This window comes from Tursiops truncatus, chromosome 13 (assembly GCF_011762595.2).
Source record: "Tursiops truncatus isolate mTurTru1 chromosome 13, mTurTru1.mat.Y, whole genome shotgun sequence".
Classification (NCBI taxonomy): Eukaryota; Metazoa; Chordata; class Mammalia; order Artiodactyla; family Delphinidae; genus Tursiops; species Tursiops truncatus.
Window position 1 is genome coordinate 87,986,525 of NC_047046.1, and position 19,774 is coordinate 88,006,298.

At 59.9% G+C, this 19,774-nt stretch overlaps 1 protein-coding gene across 8 annotated transcripts in view; it reads left to right on the plus strand.

The window, feature by feature from the left end:
- The window catches only part of CTDP1 (CTD phosphatase subunit 1), a 41,344-nt gene extending 32,186 nt beyond the window's left edge, over positions 1-9,158 (plus strand). For 6 of the 8 annotated variants that reach the window (XM_033837882.2, XM_033837877.2, XM_033837875.2 and 3 more), the window contains exons 12-13: positions 987-1,171; positions 8,424-8,697. In XM_033837882.2, the coding sequence (XP_033693773.1) occupies positions 987-1,171; positions 8,424-8,565 (327 nt within the window). In that variant the 3' untranslated portion in view covers positions 8,566-8,697. Of the gene's footprint in view, positions 1-986; positions 1,172-8,423 lie in introns of those variants that run through there. The other 2 variants (XM_033837883.2, XM_033837879.2) reach the window with 2 other exon arrangements.
- The last annotated feature ends 10,616 nt before the right edge of the window (positions 9,159-19,774 follow it).

The following is a 19,774-nucleotide window of genomic DNA, read 5'->3' on the forward strand; positions in this document are numbered from 1 at the left end:
CGGCCGCCTGTCGGTTCCCACGCCCCTGCCGGGGCGGCTGAGAACTTGGGAAACGCGGAATCGGGCACGCGGTCGAGGCCTGACTGGCGGCGGGTGAAGGGCACACGGGTGAGGTCGGGAGGGTCCCGGCCAGAGGCTCCCGAGCCCTGTGCCTCGGGGGTTCTAGGGAGGCTCCCTGGGGGCGGGGTGGGGTGGAAAGGTCCAGGGCGCTCATCCGCTGGTGCTTCTGGGTGACCGGCCCCACCCCAGAGTCCACCACGGTCGCCTCATTAGAGCAAAGGTGCTCCCTCGTCCAGGAGACTCCGGGGGTTTGGGAGCTCTGGCTGGGAGCTCACGGGGGCAGAGTCCGGTGAGCAAATCTCTCGTCGCTTCGCACACTTGAAGCAGCTTCACAGATCAAACTTGTTAAGTGATGACCCTGCTCTGAGGCCATAAGAACGTAGTTACGCTAGCTGACGGGACACGGGGTCTCTGCTCCTTCCTGGAAAAGGTGCTGGCGGGTCCGTGTTCAGGAAACGTGGGCCCGGCCTCCTCTCGCCGCTGCCTTCCCCTTTCCAGCGCCCCGTCCGCCGTCGTGGGCGTCAGGTGTCGTCGGGGCCCTGCCCCCTGCCCCCCAACCGCCCTCCCTTGCCGTGTCTGTGAACAGTTAAGCCTGAGGTCTGTCAGAGAAGACAGACGGGCAGGCACCCCACACGTGGCCGCGTGGGTCCCAGGACCCGGCGAGGTGGGCGTGGAGGAGGGACAGCCCAGGCCACCTCTGCCTCCCGTCGTGCACCCCGTGGGCCTTGTCCACGCTCCTCGGTGCTGGTTGTAAGCATCCGTCTCGCGGCAGGCCCCGTGTTGGAGCTTTACGGGGTGTCCTGCGTGCTTAGTCACGGGAAGCGGGGCCCGTGCAGAAATCTGCGGTGGTGTCACTCCCGAGGGAGGGGCCGTTGCGTGGATTCTTCGGAAAGGTGATCTTGTGCTGACTCTTGGCCCTTTGTTAGGTGGATGACATCCTAGGAGAGGGCAGCGATGACAGTGACAGCGAGAAGAAGAAGCCGGGAGATCGGGAGGACCGGCAGCGGGGACCGAGGCCCGGGCAGCCTGAGGCCCTGGGGGCCCCGAGGGGGCCCATGCTCAGGTCAGCGCCACCCACCGAGAGGAATGCAGCAGACGGCCGGGGGCCCAGGTGAGGGGGCCTGCGAGAGGAAGGGGGGCAGTCGGGGGGCCCAGGAGCGGAGGGGGGCTCAGGTGCAGGGGAGGGGCTGGGAGGCGGGGGGGTTGCCCAGGTGAGGGGGTCCTGTGCGCTGCCCTGCGAGTGCCAGACACCTTCCAAGCGCCAGACACCTTCCGTGTTGATCAGTGCACTGTTGTTATCCTGCTGTATCTTCCCAGCGTTGTTACGGACCATGGTGTGTGGGTATCATTTTCAAGGCAATAGTGAAGGGGGTAAGAGACCTAAAGACGTCGGTCTGGGTGGTCCTGAGAGGGCAAAGGTTACTGTCCTGTTTCTGAAACATACAAGGCACGTTACAGGTTGTTTAGAATATTACGTTTGTGGTGCCCTTGATTTTTATCGTTTTTTATGATTCAGTTACCATTTGGGCAGATGTAACTCTTCCCCTTCACAGAGTGCACAGTGTGTGTTGTAGGTGGTGGTTCGTGCCCAGGTGTGGTCCCAGCGGCCCAGGAGCCTGCGGTGGGGCTCCTCTCCCTGAGTCCCCGCTCATGTCTGGAGGGCTGCTGTGTGTGGACCCAGGATGGGACACGGCCGGGAGCAGCGTGCTGTCCACCGATGGCGGCCCCGTGCTCTGTGTCCAGCTGCGCGGTGTGTTCGCAGCCCCAGGGTTTCGAGTGTTCAGAGGCAGGTCGTGGTGAGGACTGGCCCCCGCGTGACCTCGGGCATGTGCAGGGCATGGGCCGAGGGCAGCTGCCCACACCCGTGTCTGCCCTCGGGGTCACTCAGCTGTTGGGACTGTGAGTGCTGACGCTGAGTCAGGCAGGACGGCACGACGGTGCTTGCTTTTCCGTTTCACTGTATTTTCCTTTGCTTACTTGTCGGTATGCACGTGCGTACGGATGGGTGTTTTGTTTTGCTTTGTTTTATTTTTGCCGTACCTCGCAGCATGTGGCCTCTTAGTTCCCCGGCCGGGGATCAAACCTGTGGTAGGGGAGGGGTGGTTTCTTCCGGGGTGATTCAGGCATTACGTTTGTCGTGTACCCTGTTTCTATTATTACATTGTAACGTATGATGAAATAAGTATACCGTTTACCACAGTGCAGAGTCAGCGGGAGCCCTGAGCTTGCTGTCACTTGCCGCTCACTCACAGGGTTTTGATACGAGTCTGCGAGCCATTGATTTATTATGGTCTCTGGGCAGCCAAACCTCCCTGCTAATGAGAATCTATCTGCAGCCGCTCCCCAGCGGGTCCCAGCGTCCCCACCTCAGCTCCACCCCAGATCATGAGGCATTAGATGCTCATAAGGAGTGTGCAACCAGGACCCCTCGCGTGCACAGTTCCCCGCAGCGTTCATCCCCCTGAGAATCTAATGTCGCCGCTGACCTGACAGTGATGCGAGCGACGGGAGCTGCTGTAAACAGAGATGGAGCTTCGCTCTCCTGCCGTGCGGCCCGGTTCCTAACAGGCCACGGACCAGTCCGAGGCCCAGGGGTTGGGGACCCCTGCCTTACACAGTTGTTTGACCCAGCTGCGTCTTCAGCTCCGCGCGAGGGCCCCGTGGGGCTCTCGAGGGCCGTGGGGAGCTGGGCCCCTCTGAAGAGTGCGCTCCCAGAGCCCCGGGTCCACTGCTGCTGCGCCTGCCAAGTGACGAGGAAGACAGAGCCTTTTCTCTAAGACTGGGAAGGACGGGCCGGAGTCCTGGGGCGCGCGGCCTGTTTTGTCTCCGCGGAGTCATCTGCCCACACGGGAAGTAGTTCCGGGCCACGGGAGAAAGCCTTGCCTGCGGTGGTTCGGGGCTGCCTTTGGGGCCAGAGGCGTGTGGCCTGCGCCCACCGCGGCTCCTCTCAGCCCCGCACGGTGCCGGGGAGTCCAGCGCCGGGGCCGGGGCTGTGGTCCGCGCTGGGCCGGCGGGGGGTGGGCGGGGGGTGATCGGGAGCCCCCCCCTCACCCCGGCCCGGGCCTCCTCACCATCCTCACTGCAGCTGCTGTTTCACACCGTGCCGTGGGGCTTGACCTCAGCTCTGTGGGAATCTGAGTTGAGGCCAAAGCCCAGGGTCCACCGGACGCCGCCTCCCCCTGGGTGGCCAGAGACCCTTGTTCCCGCCCCCGCCTGCCCCTCCGCCGCTCGGCGTCTCCCTGTACCCGACGTCGAGTCTGCCCTGCGTCGGGGCTGAGGCGCTGTGATGGGGCTTGGGAACTCACCCCTTTCTCTGCCCAGAAGCTGGCGAACGTGGTTTTCGCGCAGGTTTTATTCCTGTCAGTGGGCTCTGGGTGTAGAAGTGTGGATGCTTTGGATTTTCCCATAGTAGCATTTTTACTTGAAATTAAGTCAGGCTTGTTTGGGGGGTTTGTTTCTTGCCTGCGGGACATTTCGGTCCACGGCCTTTGCCGCGAGCGCTGGCGCCTTGCGCCCTGGGTCGCAGCCTGGCTTCTCCCGAGCGGTTGGCAGCACGTCCTGCCGGCCTGAGTGGCCAGGCTCTTCTGCGGGATCTTAATGTCACTGGAACTTGAAGGTGACTTCTGATGGAAGGACGGGGGTGGGGTTTGGGCTTGTCCACTGAGAACCGATCCACTCTTCTTTCAAATGAACAGACGTCAGACGCCCGTCTTACACACGGCAGCTGGAGGGGCACTTCCGCTCCTTGAGGTAGATCCCTGCGTAAGAAGTCAGGGCCGTGTGGCAGGCACTTGGCAGACGAGACGTCTGCAGGCGTCGGAGACGCCGCCCTGCCCCCGCCACTCGCAGGAGACGCCGACGTGGAGACGCGGCCTGGGGTCTCGTGTCGTGGGCGGTCGGCTTGGCCAGCGGAAGCCGACTCTCTCTCCCCGAAGCCCGTTCTCTAAGTGCCAGAGAGTTTAGTCTCGGCGCCTTCCCACCCCACCCGGTCCCGTGGTGAACTAGTCAGGAGCGCCACCCACGTCTAAAGGCGAAGCTCTGACCCGCGTCCCGGGCTCCCACCGCCCGGTCCGCTGCCGCCTCCCCTTCTCCGCAGGGGTGCGGTGGCCGGGGTCCCGGCCGAACGTGCAGACGGACGGTGCGCAGTTGTGCAGAGGCCCTCACGCGTGAGAGCTGTTCTCGGTGCTGGGTGGTCACCTAGGCAAGGCTGTCTCTACTCCGCTGGGGACGTCGGTCATTTCTAAAGATGGAGGAGACGTGGGCCCGGTGTTTGCGACCAGAGAGCAGACCCAGCTCTGCTGCCGCGGTGGAGCCCGGAGGCCGCTTTGCGGCCAGCCCTCCACCTCTACCCTGTCGCTGCCTTGCCGTCGGACACCTTCTGTCTGCGCTGCCAGCTGGTGACCCTGGACCAAGGTGCTTGGCTCAGGTTGTAAATTCCCCAGGCTGTGGCTGAGGAGCTGCCCTTCTGTCGCGTGGACACGTGGCTTCCCGTCGATTCGTGTGTCGATCTGTGATGTTTAACCTGCCGTAGCCGACAGCACCGTGGTGACGCCCTGGGCCCCAGCCCTTTGCGTGCGCGAGCTCATCACACACGGTCGACTTCTGAAGGCGGGCTCGCCGAGGTCGGAAGGCCTTCGCACTCTTGGCCTGGTAGCTGCCTCAAGTTGCCCTCCGGCCGTGCAGGGTCGTGCTGGTGGTGAGGGGGCTGGCTGTCCCCCACCCTCCCTGTCACGGTGCGTCATGACGGCTTCTGGGCCCTGCAGTGTGGTGGATAAAAAGTGGCGCTGTTTTAGTCGTGTGTGCCTTTCTCTCTCCCTGCGCTGAGCCTGCGCCCAAGGCTGGACCCCAGAGACGTTGCGCTGTTGGGGGGGGGGCGGTGCCGGTGCAGCAGCTTCCCCAGAACAGCCCCGCCCTGCGGGTAGGGGAGACCAGTGCCCGGAGCGGCTGCAACGCAGTAACTAAAACGTCCAGTTTCCAGCGAAGAGAATCGTGAGACATCGGAGAGACAGAAGAATGAGCCACAGACAGCACAGAAGAGGCCGGAGAAGCTGCCCGAGAGGGCGACCGCATATCAGAGAACAGACGGGATACGTTCCCAGAGCCGCGGAGACGGAGAATCGCCTAAGGGTCCTGGGGACAGTGTCCCAGACGGCACCGCCAGGCCCTCGGCGCGCACGTGGCAGGACTGCCAGGGACGTAATGACTGGCACCTTCCCAAATGTGATGGAGAATGTCATCTGACACATCCCGGGAGCTCAGGACCCGTTTTTCAAGTAAAAACGCTACTATGGGAAAATCCAAAGCGTCCACACTTCTACACCTAGAGCCCAGCTCAGAGGTCCCCATCTGCACGCTTCACGGCAAAGATGCAGGAAGCCAAGACCAGGACCGGGGTCAGAAGACTGCCTCAAAATAGGCGACATCACCTGAGTTCTCAGGCTTTTCAGAAACAGTTCAACAGGTGTGGCCCGTACGATTTTTCCTTGGAACGTGCCCTCTCGCCCTGTGGCCCTGACCTGAGCCCACGCCCTGGAGCCCGGTGTTGTGTTACAGTGACCTACACGTGCACCTCTTTGAAGAAGCAGCAGAGCCTCCGCTGTCGTGACCGGACAGGGCAGGCAGGAGCCCACGCGCGTCCTCTCTGCCTCAGGGTCCAGACGGCCTTCCACACCCCAGGGCAGGTGCTCCCCTGCATGCACGTGGACACATGCACACACGTACCTGAAACAGCTTTTGTTAGGTAAAATAGTGACCTTACCACCTGCCATGCTGCTCTGTTCTTTTTCTTTCTGCCAAAAATACCAAGCTGGTTGTAACCAGCAATTTGAAAAATAGATGTGTTATGGATTGTTTGATCTTGTTGGTTAGACACCGGTATGAAATAATAATGTGTGTTTATTTGCCGTAGTTGCTAAAATAATTGTGCATCTTATTCAACAGCAGACTTCAGGGGCGGGTCCACGTGCCTCTTTGCAGCAAAGAGCTCAGAGGCTGGGACGTGAGGGAGGAAACGTACATGCGTGATTTATGTTCCTGTTCACGTTCTTGCTTTATTCCACGTTGAATCTGAGCTGATTCTTGAGCCTTAAATTTTCCCCAAATTAAATCTGTTAGCGTTTCTCTAGGGGACTGTGCTGTTGGTTGTGAAAACAGAATACAATTATTGCAGGCTCTGCTGAGAGGAAAGGAAGCTGGTATCAATTTTAGGCATTTATTAACCACGACTTGCAGCTGTGCCCAGTCTTTGAGGTGATCTTTAATTACTAAAACTCAATCGTGTTGGATATAGGAATACTCCAAACATTGTTTAGCCGAGACTGAAGGTTTTGCTCTTCCCAGCACAAGGCAAGGTTTTGCTCTTCCCAGCATAAGGCACTGCCGCTGCGGCCCCCGACCCTGGTCCCCAGGCCCCCGGACACGGCCGCACAAGCGGACACCGAGGTCCCAGGGTCTCTCCCGCAGGACCAGCCGGGCTCAGCACAGTCGACATTTGTCTCTCTGCACAGAGGCTGCGACAGCCGTGGGGTCCTGCCTAGCTGTTAGCTGGCGTCGCCCTGGGGGGTGGGGGGACACCCTGTGCAGCCCGTTCTGTCCCAAAAGGCTGCCCTGCAGCGGGGTCTCCAAGGGCAGTGCAGGAGGTTTTATCAACAGGACGCCCCGGGATCAGCCTCCTAGGGGCCTGCACTTCTCGTGCCCCGGGCGCGGCACCCGCCCCAGGGACACCCAGGAGGCGGGACACCCCGGAGGTGGAGGGCGGTCGGGGAGGAGCCTCGAGGACAGACCACGTCCCCACGTGCTCTCAGCGCCGCCGGCGGTGCAGCCACAAGTGGGGGCCTGGAAGGTGGGGTTCAGCCCCCTCTGCCCACCACCCGCAGCTGAGCACAGCTCAGGCCTGGGGCTGACTCTGCTCTGCTCTCGTGTGTGTTACCGCTGCCCACGCGCACACACGCGACCGCCCAGTTCTGTCCCTGGGAGGCGGTGCTGGGCACTGCCCCATGGAGCGTGGGTGTCGTTGGGGTTAGGAGAAAGCAGTCTCTCTAAACTGTTCCGTCTGCACGTCGTTTCTGAGTTTATCTGTTGTGTTCACTCAGCGAAGGGGAATCGTGCGAGCGCCTCAGCTTAATTACGCTTAACGCTTAACACCATCTTTGGCTCCACCATCTCTCGCAGATCCAGAGCTAACCCTGCAGTGTGTCTGAGGGGCTGGACCCTCGGGCCGCATGTCTGCTCAGATCTGGCTCAAGCTGGCGAGGCCCGGGCGCCGTGTCCCAGCCGTGGCTGTGCTCCAGCAGCCACCTTGGTCAGTGTTTGTCCTGAAAGCGCATCACAGGGTCCACACGGCTCCGTCCTCTTGTCCAGACCCTGGCGCCCTCCCAGCCGCCGGGTCGCTTCCCATCCGCACCCCCTTCCTGCACCGACCTCCTCCCGGTGCCGCCGGGACCTGAGAGGAGGGGTTTCTTTCGGGTTTACTTTCCCTTCCAGCCACGTGTGCTGCCGAGCCAGGCCGCAGCGGCTGGGCAGGGGCGGTGCTGGGTCGCAGTAAGCGTGCGCTTCCCCTTTGGGTCACGTGCTCCCTCCAGGGCCGGGGTCCCTCTCCTCTGACTTCCGCCAGCCTGGGGGCTGAATGTGCTTCCTGACAGGCACCTTGATTCGCTTTTCAAATTACATCATAGTATCTTTTTCAGTGTTCGTTGGCCCTTTGTTCTGCCAACTGCCCTTTTCTGTTTGAGGAGTGTTTCTCACAATTAGGTTACTCCTTGTCTGTTGTAGAAATTTCTGTGTGTATTGTAGGTCTTAGGTTATAGACGTCATAGTCTTGCACGTCATTTTCCGTCTCGTGTGTGTCTGTGACTGCTTGAGAAGCCTTTTGTGTCTCTAAGAGGTAAATCTTTTGGGGGGTTTCTTCCCTTCAGAAGGTTTCCCCAAACCATAGTAGTTGTTGGGGGGCGTATATATATTCCTACGTAACTTTTCGATAAATGGTGCGACAACAGCTGTGAACTATTGATGTCCAAATGCAGAATAATTAATCGTAGCCCACAGTCAGAAATGTACTCAGCGGTTAACTCAAAATAGATTTCATAGACCTGAATGTAAAACATACACCCGTCTGCTGGCGGCTGTCCCCGCCTCCCTTCCCAGCGGCTTGTCCAGCTCCAGCTGTAGCCACCGAGCTCGCTCCGGGCCCCTCCCTCTCCCGCCCGCACACGTCCTGGGTATTTCGTTACCTGCCGGAGACAGAGGCTGCCTTGGTGCCCAGCCTGTGCTGTCAGGGCTGTTCCGGAAGCATGGGGGCTGGCGGCCGAGGGGCCGGGGAGCATGTGCGCCACGAGCATCTCACGGTGCGTGTGCTTTCCTTGCAGGGGCCACAAGAGGAAGCTGAACGAAGAGGACGCAGCCAGCGAGTCCAGCGGAGCGTCCAGCTGCGAGGACGAGGAGGGGGGCAGCTCGGAGGCGGACGAGATGGCGGCCGCGCTGGAGGCCGAGCTTGGCGACCTCATGTGACCGCGGGGCGTGCACTCGACTCACCTCCGTCCCGGGAGCGGCCCCTCCTCCAGAGGGACATGTCTGTTTGCAGAGCTCCACCTGCAGAAACACACTGTTTTGCAGAAAGAGGTGTTTTTAGAAGTTTCACTACAAGAAAGCCTTCTTGCTAAGGACAGCGGGGCAGGGAACGCGGCCATGCCAGAGATCCTGGGTGAGCCCAGCAGAGCCGCACAGCGGGACTGGAGTTGGCGCTTTTTATCAGGAAGACGGGGGGTGTGGGGAGGTGTTTTTCCTTTAATTAGGCAGCACATTGCTTAGGGTGAAGGCTGGGCGTCTGACCAGACAGAGGGGTGAGGCGGCGGCAGCCCAGCATCCGCCTGCTTTTTCACGACTGAAGCTACCAGAACATGCACAGGTTTCAAGCGAGGCCGTGCATCGGCGTGTGACGAGGACAGGCCTGGGGCCCCCAGCTGCCCCCAGGGCCCTGCAGCTCCCGCAGGCGCCGGGACAACGGGCCCCGCCCTCGCGGGCATGTAAAGTTTTGTATATCTATTTCATACGTCACCCACCAAACAGATTTTTCTTTCCTTTAATAAAAGTCCCTTTTGTAAGCCTTCTGCTCTGCCCCGTTCCCTCGTCACGGGATCCAGCTCTCGCGCCACGTGCGTGGGTGAGCTGCCCTGTCCCGCTCCCCTCCAGGGCGCTCACGGGGCCGATTCCTGGGTGAATGACCAGGGCCTTGGACGCTGAAACAGAAAAGCAGATGACCCTCTCAAGCCGGTCCGTGGCTGTTAGTCTGTCCCTTACTGCACCAAAGCTTTAGGAATGCCAAGGACCGGTGTTGTTTCTAATCACTAGATTTATGATAATTTGACCCAAGACACCCAAGGAAACCAGAGGCGATTCTGACCTGGGAGCTCAGTGCTGACAGGGTGTGAAACATCGTATTCGGTGTGTCAGCCAGACAGCATGGCCACGCGTGGTCCCACCCCTGGGGTCCCAGGTCTCACCCACAGGCCCTGTGTGCTCGGGCAGCCCCAGGAAGACCCCACCCAGTACCGCTGACCTGAGACCCCTGGGCGGTAACGCTGGTGAACTTGCCTTCGTGCCTCCTCTGAGACAGCCCCTTGGTCCTTCCTGCGTGATCCCTCCAGGTCAGGCTGCAGGTGGAGGGAGCAGAGCCCGGGGTGTGCCTGAGATGCTGCATTCCTGTTGTGTGGAGGGGCAGCCCCTGGGCTGCCGGGTCACCAAGACACAGAAGGTGTGCCCCCTTCCAACTCTAGATCAGCACACAGCAAACGTTCTTCTTTGCATTTTCTGGGCTAATTACTGGATTAAAAGTGAGTGTTAGGCTCAGGCTGTGTCCTGTTCACACTCTTCAGTTGCAGGTAAGAGCCGCAGCTGCAGTGGGCTTGTCTTCCTGTATCTATCCACTGGCTTGTCTGAGAAGCGGGGTGGAGCTTCAGGTACGGCTGGATCCAGGTGTTCACCAAACGCTCAGGTGTCATTGGGAACTTGAATCCTCCTCCCATGGTTTGTCCTCTCTTTGATGGTCAGATGCCACCCACCCTCCGGATGATGGGGGTGGGGGGCAGAGTGGGAATCGTGATGCACATGGGACAGGTGTGGGCCGGCAGACGTGAAGAATCTAGGCACAGTCCCCGCCTAGTTTTCTCACCAAGGTGAGTGTACCTTCGTGTACTTGCCAGTCTCCACAACAGCAGTGTGAGGCTCCGGGATTCCCGGTCAGAACCATTCCTGGGGAGCAGCAAGGGGCCCCTCTGATGGGTCTGTACTGGGGCAGGAACGGAGAAAACAGAACTGGGAACGTGACTAATCTCAAGGTTTCCCGCTGAAACCCGACACAGCGCCTCGGGTGGATATCCCTTAGAGGGCTGGGGGTGGTTACACATCTCCTTGCAGCCTTGTTCTCCGTGGCCTGTGCTTGGCATGCTGAGCCGTCCCGGGGGCCGGGGTGGCACCGGAGGTCCCCGGGGCCCCTTGAGCCTCCTGAGGAGGTGATACCACCTTTGGGGGAGGGTTGCCTGGGGGACCTGCGTGCCGTCTCACAGAGAGAAGTGCGCTCGAGTCAGGGAGATGCTGGATAATTTGTGCAACTCCTCCAAGAGACATCTTTTCTAGAAATTTTAGTAGGAAGCTTGAACTTGCCATCCTGAACGTAACTTAAACGTCAGGCTTTACGCTTAAGACAGCTGTCTGAAAATTCACGACCAGGAATTGGGAGGGAATCCCTTCGGTCCATGAGAAATCTTTGCACAAGCAGATCATAAATTGAAGCCACTTTTTACAAACACTCAGAAGTCTGTGACGCTGGAAATGTGACATTTTACCCTCTTCCTTGAGAAGCGGAATGTTGAAATTTTGTGTAAACGTGGGTGGATCTCATGTCCCATCTGAGTTTTTCATGTTTTTTCACGTTTTTAAAACAACTGTGAAGCTGTGATGTGGGGACACCTGTCGTGTGAGTCTGACCCGTCTGTGGGCCCACCCCACGCGGAAACCCGAGTCAGGGCCGGGGGCTGCCCAGGTGTCAGGGCGGGGGCACTGGTGTTCCCTGCAAGGACCCGGGCTGCCCCACGCGAGCAGAAGAGCCTGGAGGATGACCAGAGCCACCCAGTCGTGCGCCACAAGGGCCAGCTTCACGGTACACGCCTTGTATTCTCAAAGATTCGATCCAGTGTGGACTGCTGAGCGTGTGCACGTGCACGTGTGCACATGTGTGTACACACACACACGTTCAGAGCTGCAGCCTGGTCTTTACATAAAGCTTTTCCATTTTGAAAGTGCTGCCCAGGTGGAAAAATGTTCAAGTACAACAAAGGAAGCAGGCCGTTCATCACCCCACCCAGAGGTGACAGTCGCATTCAGCGTTTAGTCCTTTCCTGTGGTCATGAGCCTGGCTTTTTAAAAGTAATCTAATTGTGAAATTTTAACGTAGACCCCATCGAAGATGAGGAAGAAAAATTGCTATAATCCTGCCACCAAATCTAACCACATTAGCATTTCAATGTATTGTTTTAGTTTCTTATGCATATTGTTTTAATAGAATTTAGTTTTCGAGCAGCTTAAGGCTAGAGCACCGTCGAGGGGGAGGTGTGGATCCTTCCTGTACACCCCCTCCCGGCCCGTGCACGGTCTTCCCCACTATCAACACCCCCACCAGACGGGACATTTGTTACAACTGATGCACCTATGTCCACACATCATCACCCACAGTCCACAGTTTATGTTAAAATTCACTCTGGGTGTTGTACATTCTGTGGGTTTGGACGGATGTGTAATGACACGTATCCACCATCATGGGGTCATACGGAGTGTTTTCACTGCCGTAAACATCCTCTGTGCTCCCCCGTATCTCCCTCCCTCCCCCAGCCCCCGGCACCACTGATCTGCTCACCGGGTCCACAGTTTGTCTTTTCCAGAACGTCCCGTAGTTGGACACACAGTGCTCAGCCGTTTCAGATGGGCTTCTTCCACTTAGCAACACGCGTTTGCGTCTCCTCGTCTCCTCCATGTCTTTTCATCGTCGATATCCAGCATATGCAAAAGGCAGGCTGCTGGAGGCTCCGTGAGGCAACCTGGCTTCTTCTAAAGATAATTAGCGAGAAAAGCAGAAGAGATGGAGGGGAACCTATTGATTAAAGGCAAGCACGCCCGCCAATCCCAGCGCGTGGGCTTGTTTGGGTCCTAATTCACACAAACTGAAAGTAACAGACACAGCGTGACAACAGGCAATTTAAACATGAACACGTGTGATATTAATGAATATTGTTCACTTATTTTAGGTGAAGTGTAGCTCTTAGGAGCCCCCTTTTTAAGAGGATGTACTGAGATTTATGATGCAATGGCATGATGCCCGGGGTTTGCACTGCAACAGTACGAGGCACAGCGGGCGGGCGGAGGCTTGGAGGGGGGCAAGGTCAGTGCAGTTTTCACTGGAGAAGCTTGAGTCCTGCCTACTTTGTATGTGTTTGGAATTTTCTGTAATAAAAAGTGACAACAACATGAATAAGGTCGCTCGGTCTGAGTTTTAGAGATGCACAGAACACGGCCGGTTGCTTTGTAGTGAAAGGACGGTTCGGTTGGTCCCGCACCCCAGGCTGCAGACCCAGGCCCCAAGCGCCCCAGGCCCCAGGTGGGCAGCTGGGCTGGCCCCCCTTGTCGGCTTTCCTCCCAGGGGCCCCTGGGCCTGAGGTCAGCAATGTCTGTGGCCCACGCGGGACCCACTGTAGTGCTCGCTTAGCCCTGCTGAGCGTGTGACCCCCCCCAGGCACACGCACACGTACACGTGGGGGCACACGTGTGCACACACGGTGTGCGTGCACGCACACGCCACCGTTCAGGGTTGACTGGTGCCGCATCCATGGGAGATGGTCTCCCGCGGGCTCTGACCTAACAGCTGAGCGCCCGCCGCGTCCTGGTACCAGCCAGGGACCATCTGTGCAGAGACGAAGGCCCCTAAGGACCTGGCCTTGGAGTCTGAGCTCCGAGCAGCAACACGAGTTGACAAGGTCACCATGTGTGGTGTCACCCGAGAGGCTGGACCGAGTTCCACAGCACTCTGTGGGCAGCTGCTTCCAGGCTCTCTGTCTCCCCCGAGACGACAGTGCTCCAGAAAAGTCGGCCTGGATTTGAGGTTGGGGACGTCCTGGCTTCCTGTGTGTGCTGCGGAGATCACGGTCAGGACCCCTGGCTCACGCCACGGGGGACGAGGGGCCGCAACAGGTTGGGTCAGCCCTGCAGAGAGAGCCCCCCGTGAAGTCTGGGGGCCCCCTCAGAGCCCGTCAGGGTCTCGGCCTCTCCCCTGCCCTCTGCAGAGGCCCCGGTCGCTGGGGAGAGGCTCAGAGGCAGGTTCCGTCCAGCTGCATCTCTGCGGGTGGAGCTGCCGCCCAGCACTCGGCCGCCATCGTCACGTCTGCTGAGAAGGAAACAGCTCAAAGCCGATGGGCGACATCCTGCTTGCCCTCGGGGAGGCGGGAGCCGCTGGGGGGGCAGGGCGCGGGGGCATGCGGGGCAGGAGAGGAGGGCACCGCCCGCTGCCTCTGGACCAGGGTCTCCGGGGGCCACTCCGGACTCTGCGGGCAGCTCCGCCTCTGACCCCTGGAGGGTCCCGGGGTAAAGACCCGGGGCTGCGGAGCCAGCAGCCCCTCCTTGCCCACGGTGATGCCCCCCAGGTGTCCCAGGGTTTCCTCGTGGACTTCGTGAGAAGAGGCAGCCCCCCGCCTCTGGGCTGAGATTAACGTGTGGCCCTGGTTCCTCTCTGTCCCAAGAGAGCCGCCAGCTCGACCAGCACGGCGAGCACCGAACCCCGCTGCTCCGAGATTCACTCCGACAGCAAGTGTGTCGTGGATTCTGTTCCCTCGGGACGAGGGGGGCCTGTCCACAGCCGCTTTATCGTTAGAAACAAAGTGAAGCCACGGGCCCCCGGGGATGAAAGGAGCCCAGCTCCCGGAAGCGGCTCCGCCCGTGCCCCCCGATGAAGTGACGCGGGAGCCCCCGTCTGAGCCCTGAGTGGCGCCCGCCGGGGCCCAGGCAGCACCCAGCGACCTGCTGCTGCTCCAGATCCAGCGGGTTCCCGGCAGCGAAGAGCATCCGTATCCTCCCCCCGCCCCCCATGGCTCCCGGCACTGCTTCCCTCCCGGGACTCGGTGCCACCCCATGGCGCCTCCGCGAGTACCTGGCGGGCGCAGTGGCTGCTCCCGTCTGTCGAGCGTCTGAGAATGGCAGCGACGGCAAAAAGGGAGCCTCTGGCTTCGGGGAGGGTGTCTGCTGGACCGATGGGTCCTGGACGGTGCCTTGTTGGGACCCCAGCGGTGGCCCGGCTTGTGCCCTTCCGGAAAGGACCCGCTACCCTTCTGTCGGCTCACGTGCAGGTCTGCACACAGGACCCAGTGCGAGGAAAGGGCTTCCCGCTAAATAAATAAGTGATCAGAACAACAACGGGAATAGCAATGCTTGAAACATCACTGACTTAATACCCTGATAGGTACTTTCAGCACCGAAAAAAAAAACGAGAGACCCCATCTTTTCCTTTGCTGAAAAAGTCACTTGATGTGAAAATGCAAACCCAGGGGAGACCAGCGCTCAGCATAACAGGTGTTGGTCTCGACGAGCGTTTCTCGTCAATGCAGTGTCGTTAAGTGGCTCGTCCGTCCAGGGTGTCGCAACCTGCACTTACTGACTGGAGAGAACACAGCGCCCGCACTGTCAGCGCCCACACCCAGAGCGCCTACAAGGAGCACCTCGGGAAGAAAACAAACCCTCGCCTGGGCCCACGCAGAGCCGACCTCGCCGGGCGACGCAAGGGCGTGAACTCTGGGATTGAAAGCCTGGGAGGGCGGGTAGAGTTCGATCACCACCCCCAGCCGACGTGATCCACTCGGAAGAACCGGGCTGGGTGTGGGCAGCGGGCTGTGTCCCCAGCTACCACCACCTGCTCGTGCTGTCCCCGCGGAGCCCTGGCGGCCCATGGCTGTGTGTCACCGGGGTCAGTGGGCGAGGAGCTTGTGCCGGCGGCCCGGCCACCTGACACCCTGGGGACAAGCTTGTCTCCTAGGGTCCCCTGTCTGCCCCCCGGTCCAGCCCGGCTCCAGCGTTTCCTCGGTCGTCAGGCCCCCTCATCCCCTCCAGGTCCTCAGTCTTTTTCTGTCACGACCCAGACCTTTCGACGAGCACAGCCAGGGATTTCCAGACAGTCCCTCAAGGTGGGCTTTTCTCAGGTTCCCGGGACCTCGCCTTGGGGGGCCCGGTCACCCTGTGTCGGGACTGCAGTCAGAGCAGCGGCAGCCAGCTTTCTACTCCGCTTTCAACAGTTTCTGAGACCTGCAGTTACCCTGCCCATCGCAGAGCTTCTGCACCAATTTTAGCCTCCATGGATGGTCTTAACCACAGTTACTGCTCTGGTTTTTGCCACATAGGGGGCCTTGAGGCCCAGCCCACTGTCCGGGGGCCTCTAGCAGCCACGGGCCCCTGAGGCCCTGCCCACCCAAGGTCTGGGCGCACTCGGGGGTGGGCGGGGCCGCAGCGCGGCCGGCTGGTGGCGGTTACCACAGCCACACACGGGCTGAAAGACAGTGCTGGCCTCCAGCACCCAGGAGAGCCTCAGAAATACCGTCCAAGTGAAGGAACGAGCGGTCGTATTTGCTTTGATCGGGGAAAACTAGACTTCACCTCCTAATAGCTGAGCTACATAGAGGAGGTTTTAAATTCTTTTTTGGTTTGTCTATGTTGTTTTAACCCTCGCCCCTCGGTGAGCGGCATGAGTGAACAAGCAAGCCGTACACTGCAAGCTTTCCTGAACGTCGGGCCAGGCCCTCCATCCACAAGGCGGGTCCAGCTGTCCGCGTGGTGGGCGCCCGAGCGACCCTGGAACCGGCAGCACCTGCTCTAGGCGGAAGGCAAGCTCCGCAGCTGTGAGGACCAGTCCCGGGTGAAGACGCTAAAGACGCAATGCCGCGAAAGTGCAGAGACCTGTCCCACACGCCGCGCCCTGGAGAAAGAGCCCGTGCGACGTGACGAGGTGGGCCCTGACAACTGCGCCTTTGAGAATTCCAGGGCGTGCTCGGAACCACGGAGGACTCGGCCATGAGGAGGACCTCCCGGGCGATGACGGCAAGAGTCAGCAGGGCCTCGGGACACCCAAGGGGAGACACGGGCTTCTCACTCACCTCCAAGAGCCCTCACTGCTGGGACAGGCGGCCTGGGCCCGGCTTCGCCCCACGTGCCTTAGTGGTGAGAGCAAAGTGGGCGGAATATACTGAACGAGATTAAGGCGGGATTAAAATCGGGGCCTGCGAGGCCAAGGCGCGCGAGGGCTTGAAAACTGGCGGCCCTGGTGGACGCCCCTCCCCGAGGACGGACATGGCAACCTCAGAGTCTGGTCCCTGCACAGCCGGCTCTGGAAACAGGATCATCAAAGGAGTAACAAGGGGGCCCTGAAACTTCTGGAAGGGTAGGCAGGCACACAGGACGCAGAGTCAGACCAGTGCCTGGTGACCAGCATCAAACACGCCGTCGAGCCTCTAACGCCTTCGGGGGGGGGTGTCCTGAGGACACAAAAATATTCAGCTATGCCGGAGAGAAAACCCAGCGAAGCCTGCGCCCCAGAGGTCAGAGCCCACTCTGCCTGCCTCTCCGTGCTGACCGCTTCCTGCGGCCCCTCCCCTCCTGGCTGACCTCTCCGCAGGCCGCCCCTCACACCCCGTTCCTCGGCCTCCGCCCGTAGCCGACCTCCTGGTCGTGGTCCCCACTGCGGAAGCCAGGCCACGCTTCTAGAGGGACACGTGTGTGGTGTCCAGAAGGGCCGGGGGAGCCTCACTTCTCTTAGCATGATCTGGGGTCTCTGCAGCCGGCGGGGGGCGAGGGCTGCCCCCTGGACGGCAGCCTCCGTGCCCTGGAGCCTCGCCGGCCCCTCCTGTCTGCACCCGGCTTCCAGGAGACCCGCTGGCTCATTTCACAAGCCTGTGCTGCTCTGTTTCGCTTCCACTGACAGTTACTCAGCTGCCCGTTGGGCCCAGGGGACTTCCTTGTCACCTTGACGCGGAGCCCGCGCTTTCCCATTTAAGAGGCTTTGCAGGACAGCAGCTCTCACTGACCTCCACCTTCTCTGATCTGTGAGCCGCAGACCCGGTGCGACAGCCCCTCGGGCCCCTTGGACTCCGCCTGACCCGGGAGCAGCTTGTGATCCTGCAACGCGGCCTCAGCTGCCCAGCGATGCTCAGGGGAAATCTCTACACGGAGCACACGAGGAAAAAGGAAAATCCGAGCTCTAGAAGAACCACCGTAGGGGCTCCTTCCTGTCCACTGTTCAAACATCAGTGTTGTCTGAAGTATATCAAAAGGATAAAATATAAAAATACGCTGGGGACAACACAATCCGTGCATTCATGATTTATTTATCTATATGTACGTATAACACATTTAGCAGGAGTTTCATTTCTGCAACAGAAAAATATAAACATGGAACCCACACGCGCACGAACTGAACTTTTGTTTGCGTTTCTTCCGCTGTAAACACGTATGTGCGTCGAAAGGAGAACGGCGCCTGGACCCGGGCCAAACGCAGAGCCTGGGGGCCCGCCCCCCCATCCCAGCCCATGAACCTTCCTCCGCGGTGCAAAGCGCGTCCTGGTCAGACCCTCTGGGCCTCTGAGTCATCCCACTGGCTCTGAGTGACAGGCGGGGGGACAAGTGGGCCCTGAAAACGGGCATGAGGCTTGGCTTTGAGCTCTCGCCGAAAATTCCTCCGACGACTGTCAGCTGCGCCAGCCCACAGAGCATCCGTGAACGCCCGCTGCTCACGCCAACAGCACGCCCTTTGACACACGTGTCAGAAGGCACCAGCGAGCCGGCGACAGGACAGGACAGTCCCTCCCAGCGGGGTTCCTTTCTTATTCATTCGCACATTTAACACGTATTTATTTGGTGCTGGTCAGTGCGCTGGGCACTGGAGCCACGAAGCGCGGCAGGATGGTTCCAGGGGAGGAACGCTGCAGTGGTCATCACTCAGCAGGCCGGGCCCGGTGGAGGGCAAGGTGCAGCCCGGCAGGAGCGGCTCCGCCTGCCCCGGGGCGACCCGGCCATCTCCCAGCCCCGGCAGCCAGCGTCCTGCAGCTGCTGCTGAGGCACAGTGAGCCCCCTTCGGCTTCTGGTGCAGAAGTCACTCGCATCCAAGTAAAAAGGTGCACACGCAGAGCCCCGGGCTGCTTCCACGTGATCCCGTGACCCCGCTCACCTTCTGTCTGAGACCAGGCCCTGGAGTTCCCACATCTCGCTGGAAGCAGCCTTCTGCCTCCACTCACAGCGAGACTGTGGACAGACAGACGCCCGGCGCTGGGAACGGGTCAGGATCCACTGGGGCTGGTCTGTGGCATGTGCCGTCTCCGTGCTGTAAGTACTCCCACTTGGGGCTGGTTTCAGACCCAATGCAAGTGACCCAAGAGACAAAGCAGGACAGCAGTCAGGAACTGATGCGTTTTGCTCTGTGATACGTTATTTCATGGTCAGGTTGCGAGTGTTAAATGGTCAATTCACAAACGTTAATTTTAATGACAGCACTGCTGCACGGGGCCACCTGTGCTTGCCCTGCACAAACATCAAACACGAAGGTTCTTCAGCAGCTCTGTGCTGCTGCCCTTCGGCGAGAGATCCTCTCTCTGCTGGTCCCTTTATGGCCTCTTAAGAGCCTTCCTTCTTTCCATAGAATCAAATAATGTAGAGCTGGACGGACTTCAGAGATGGGGAGGCCCACCCTCTGGCACCTGCTTGCGCGCGGATGAGCGGCCTGAGACCTTATAAAACGGAGATTCTGACCCGTGGTCGGGGCGGAGCCTGAACCTCCAACAGGCTCCGGGGGTGCAGGCCTACCCTGTGCAGACCACACGTGGGCGGCTGCCGTCCATTCGTTTCACATCCAGAGAGAGTCCAGAACTTCCCCCAAATCGTACTGCTAGTCGCTTGGACTGCCTGCCTGCCTTTCCTCTAACTTATTACAGATTTTCGGCTATTTTCAGTACACTCACCTACACACACACACACATATTAAGCAAACCTCAAGAATGATCAGAAATCCCTCTGTAAACAGAACCCCCCGGGGAAATTTGCCTACGTAATTACACAGCGTGAGATATGCAGCCCCACACCGCGGAGTAACCCATGGGGCTCCGAGCCTGCAGACACTCGCTCTCCAGGGTTTCACCCCCCAGCAATGATCTGGGGAAACGTAGGTGCCTGGACTGTGCTGCCAGGACGGTTCGGGAACGGCCACCATTGGGCCTGAGTTGTGCTGGCCTTTCTGGCCCCGTTTCTCACAATCACCACGAGGCCATAACCCGGCCTGCGGTCTATCAAACGGCAGACGTCCCCGCTCCGGAGCTGAGCGGACCACCCCCTGCCCCTCGCTGAACGCAGCACAGGCGCTGCTCCAGGCTCGGCTTGCAGCCACCTTCTTGGCCCTGCCTCTGCCCACGGCCACCGACCGTCCTGGCCCAGAGGCCCCGAGCACCAGGGCCTCCCCCGAGAACACTGCTGCACGAGTTTCCCCGTGCGCAGCCCCCTGGGTCCAAGCTAACGCTCTGTGATTGGCTGAGCTGCCCCTCGCAGGCTCTGCGTCCACTCCTGACACTGCCCTCTGGCTGCACGCCGTCCAGGGCAGAGCAGCCTCCGTCCGCTGGGAAAGCTGAGACCCACACCCTCCCCTTGGTCTCCT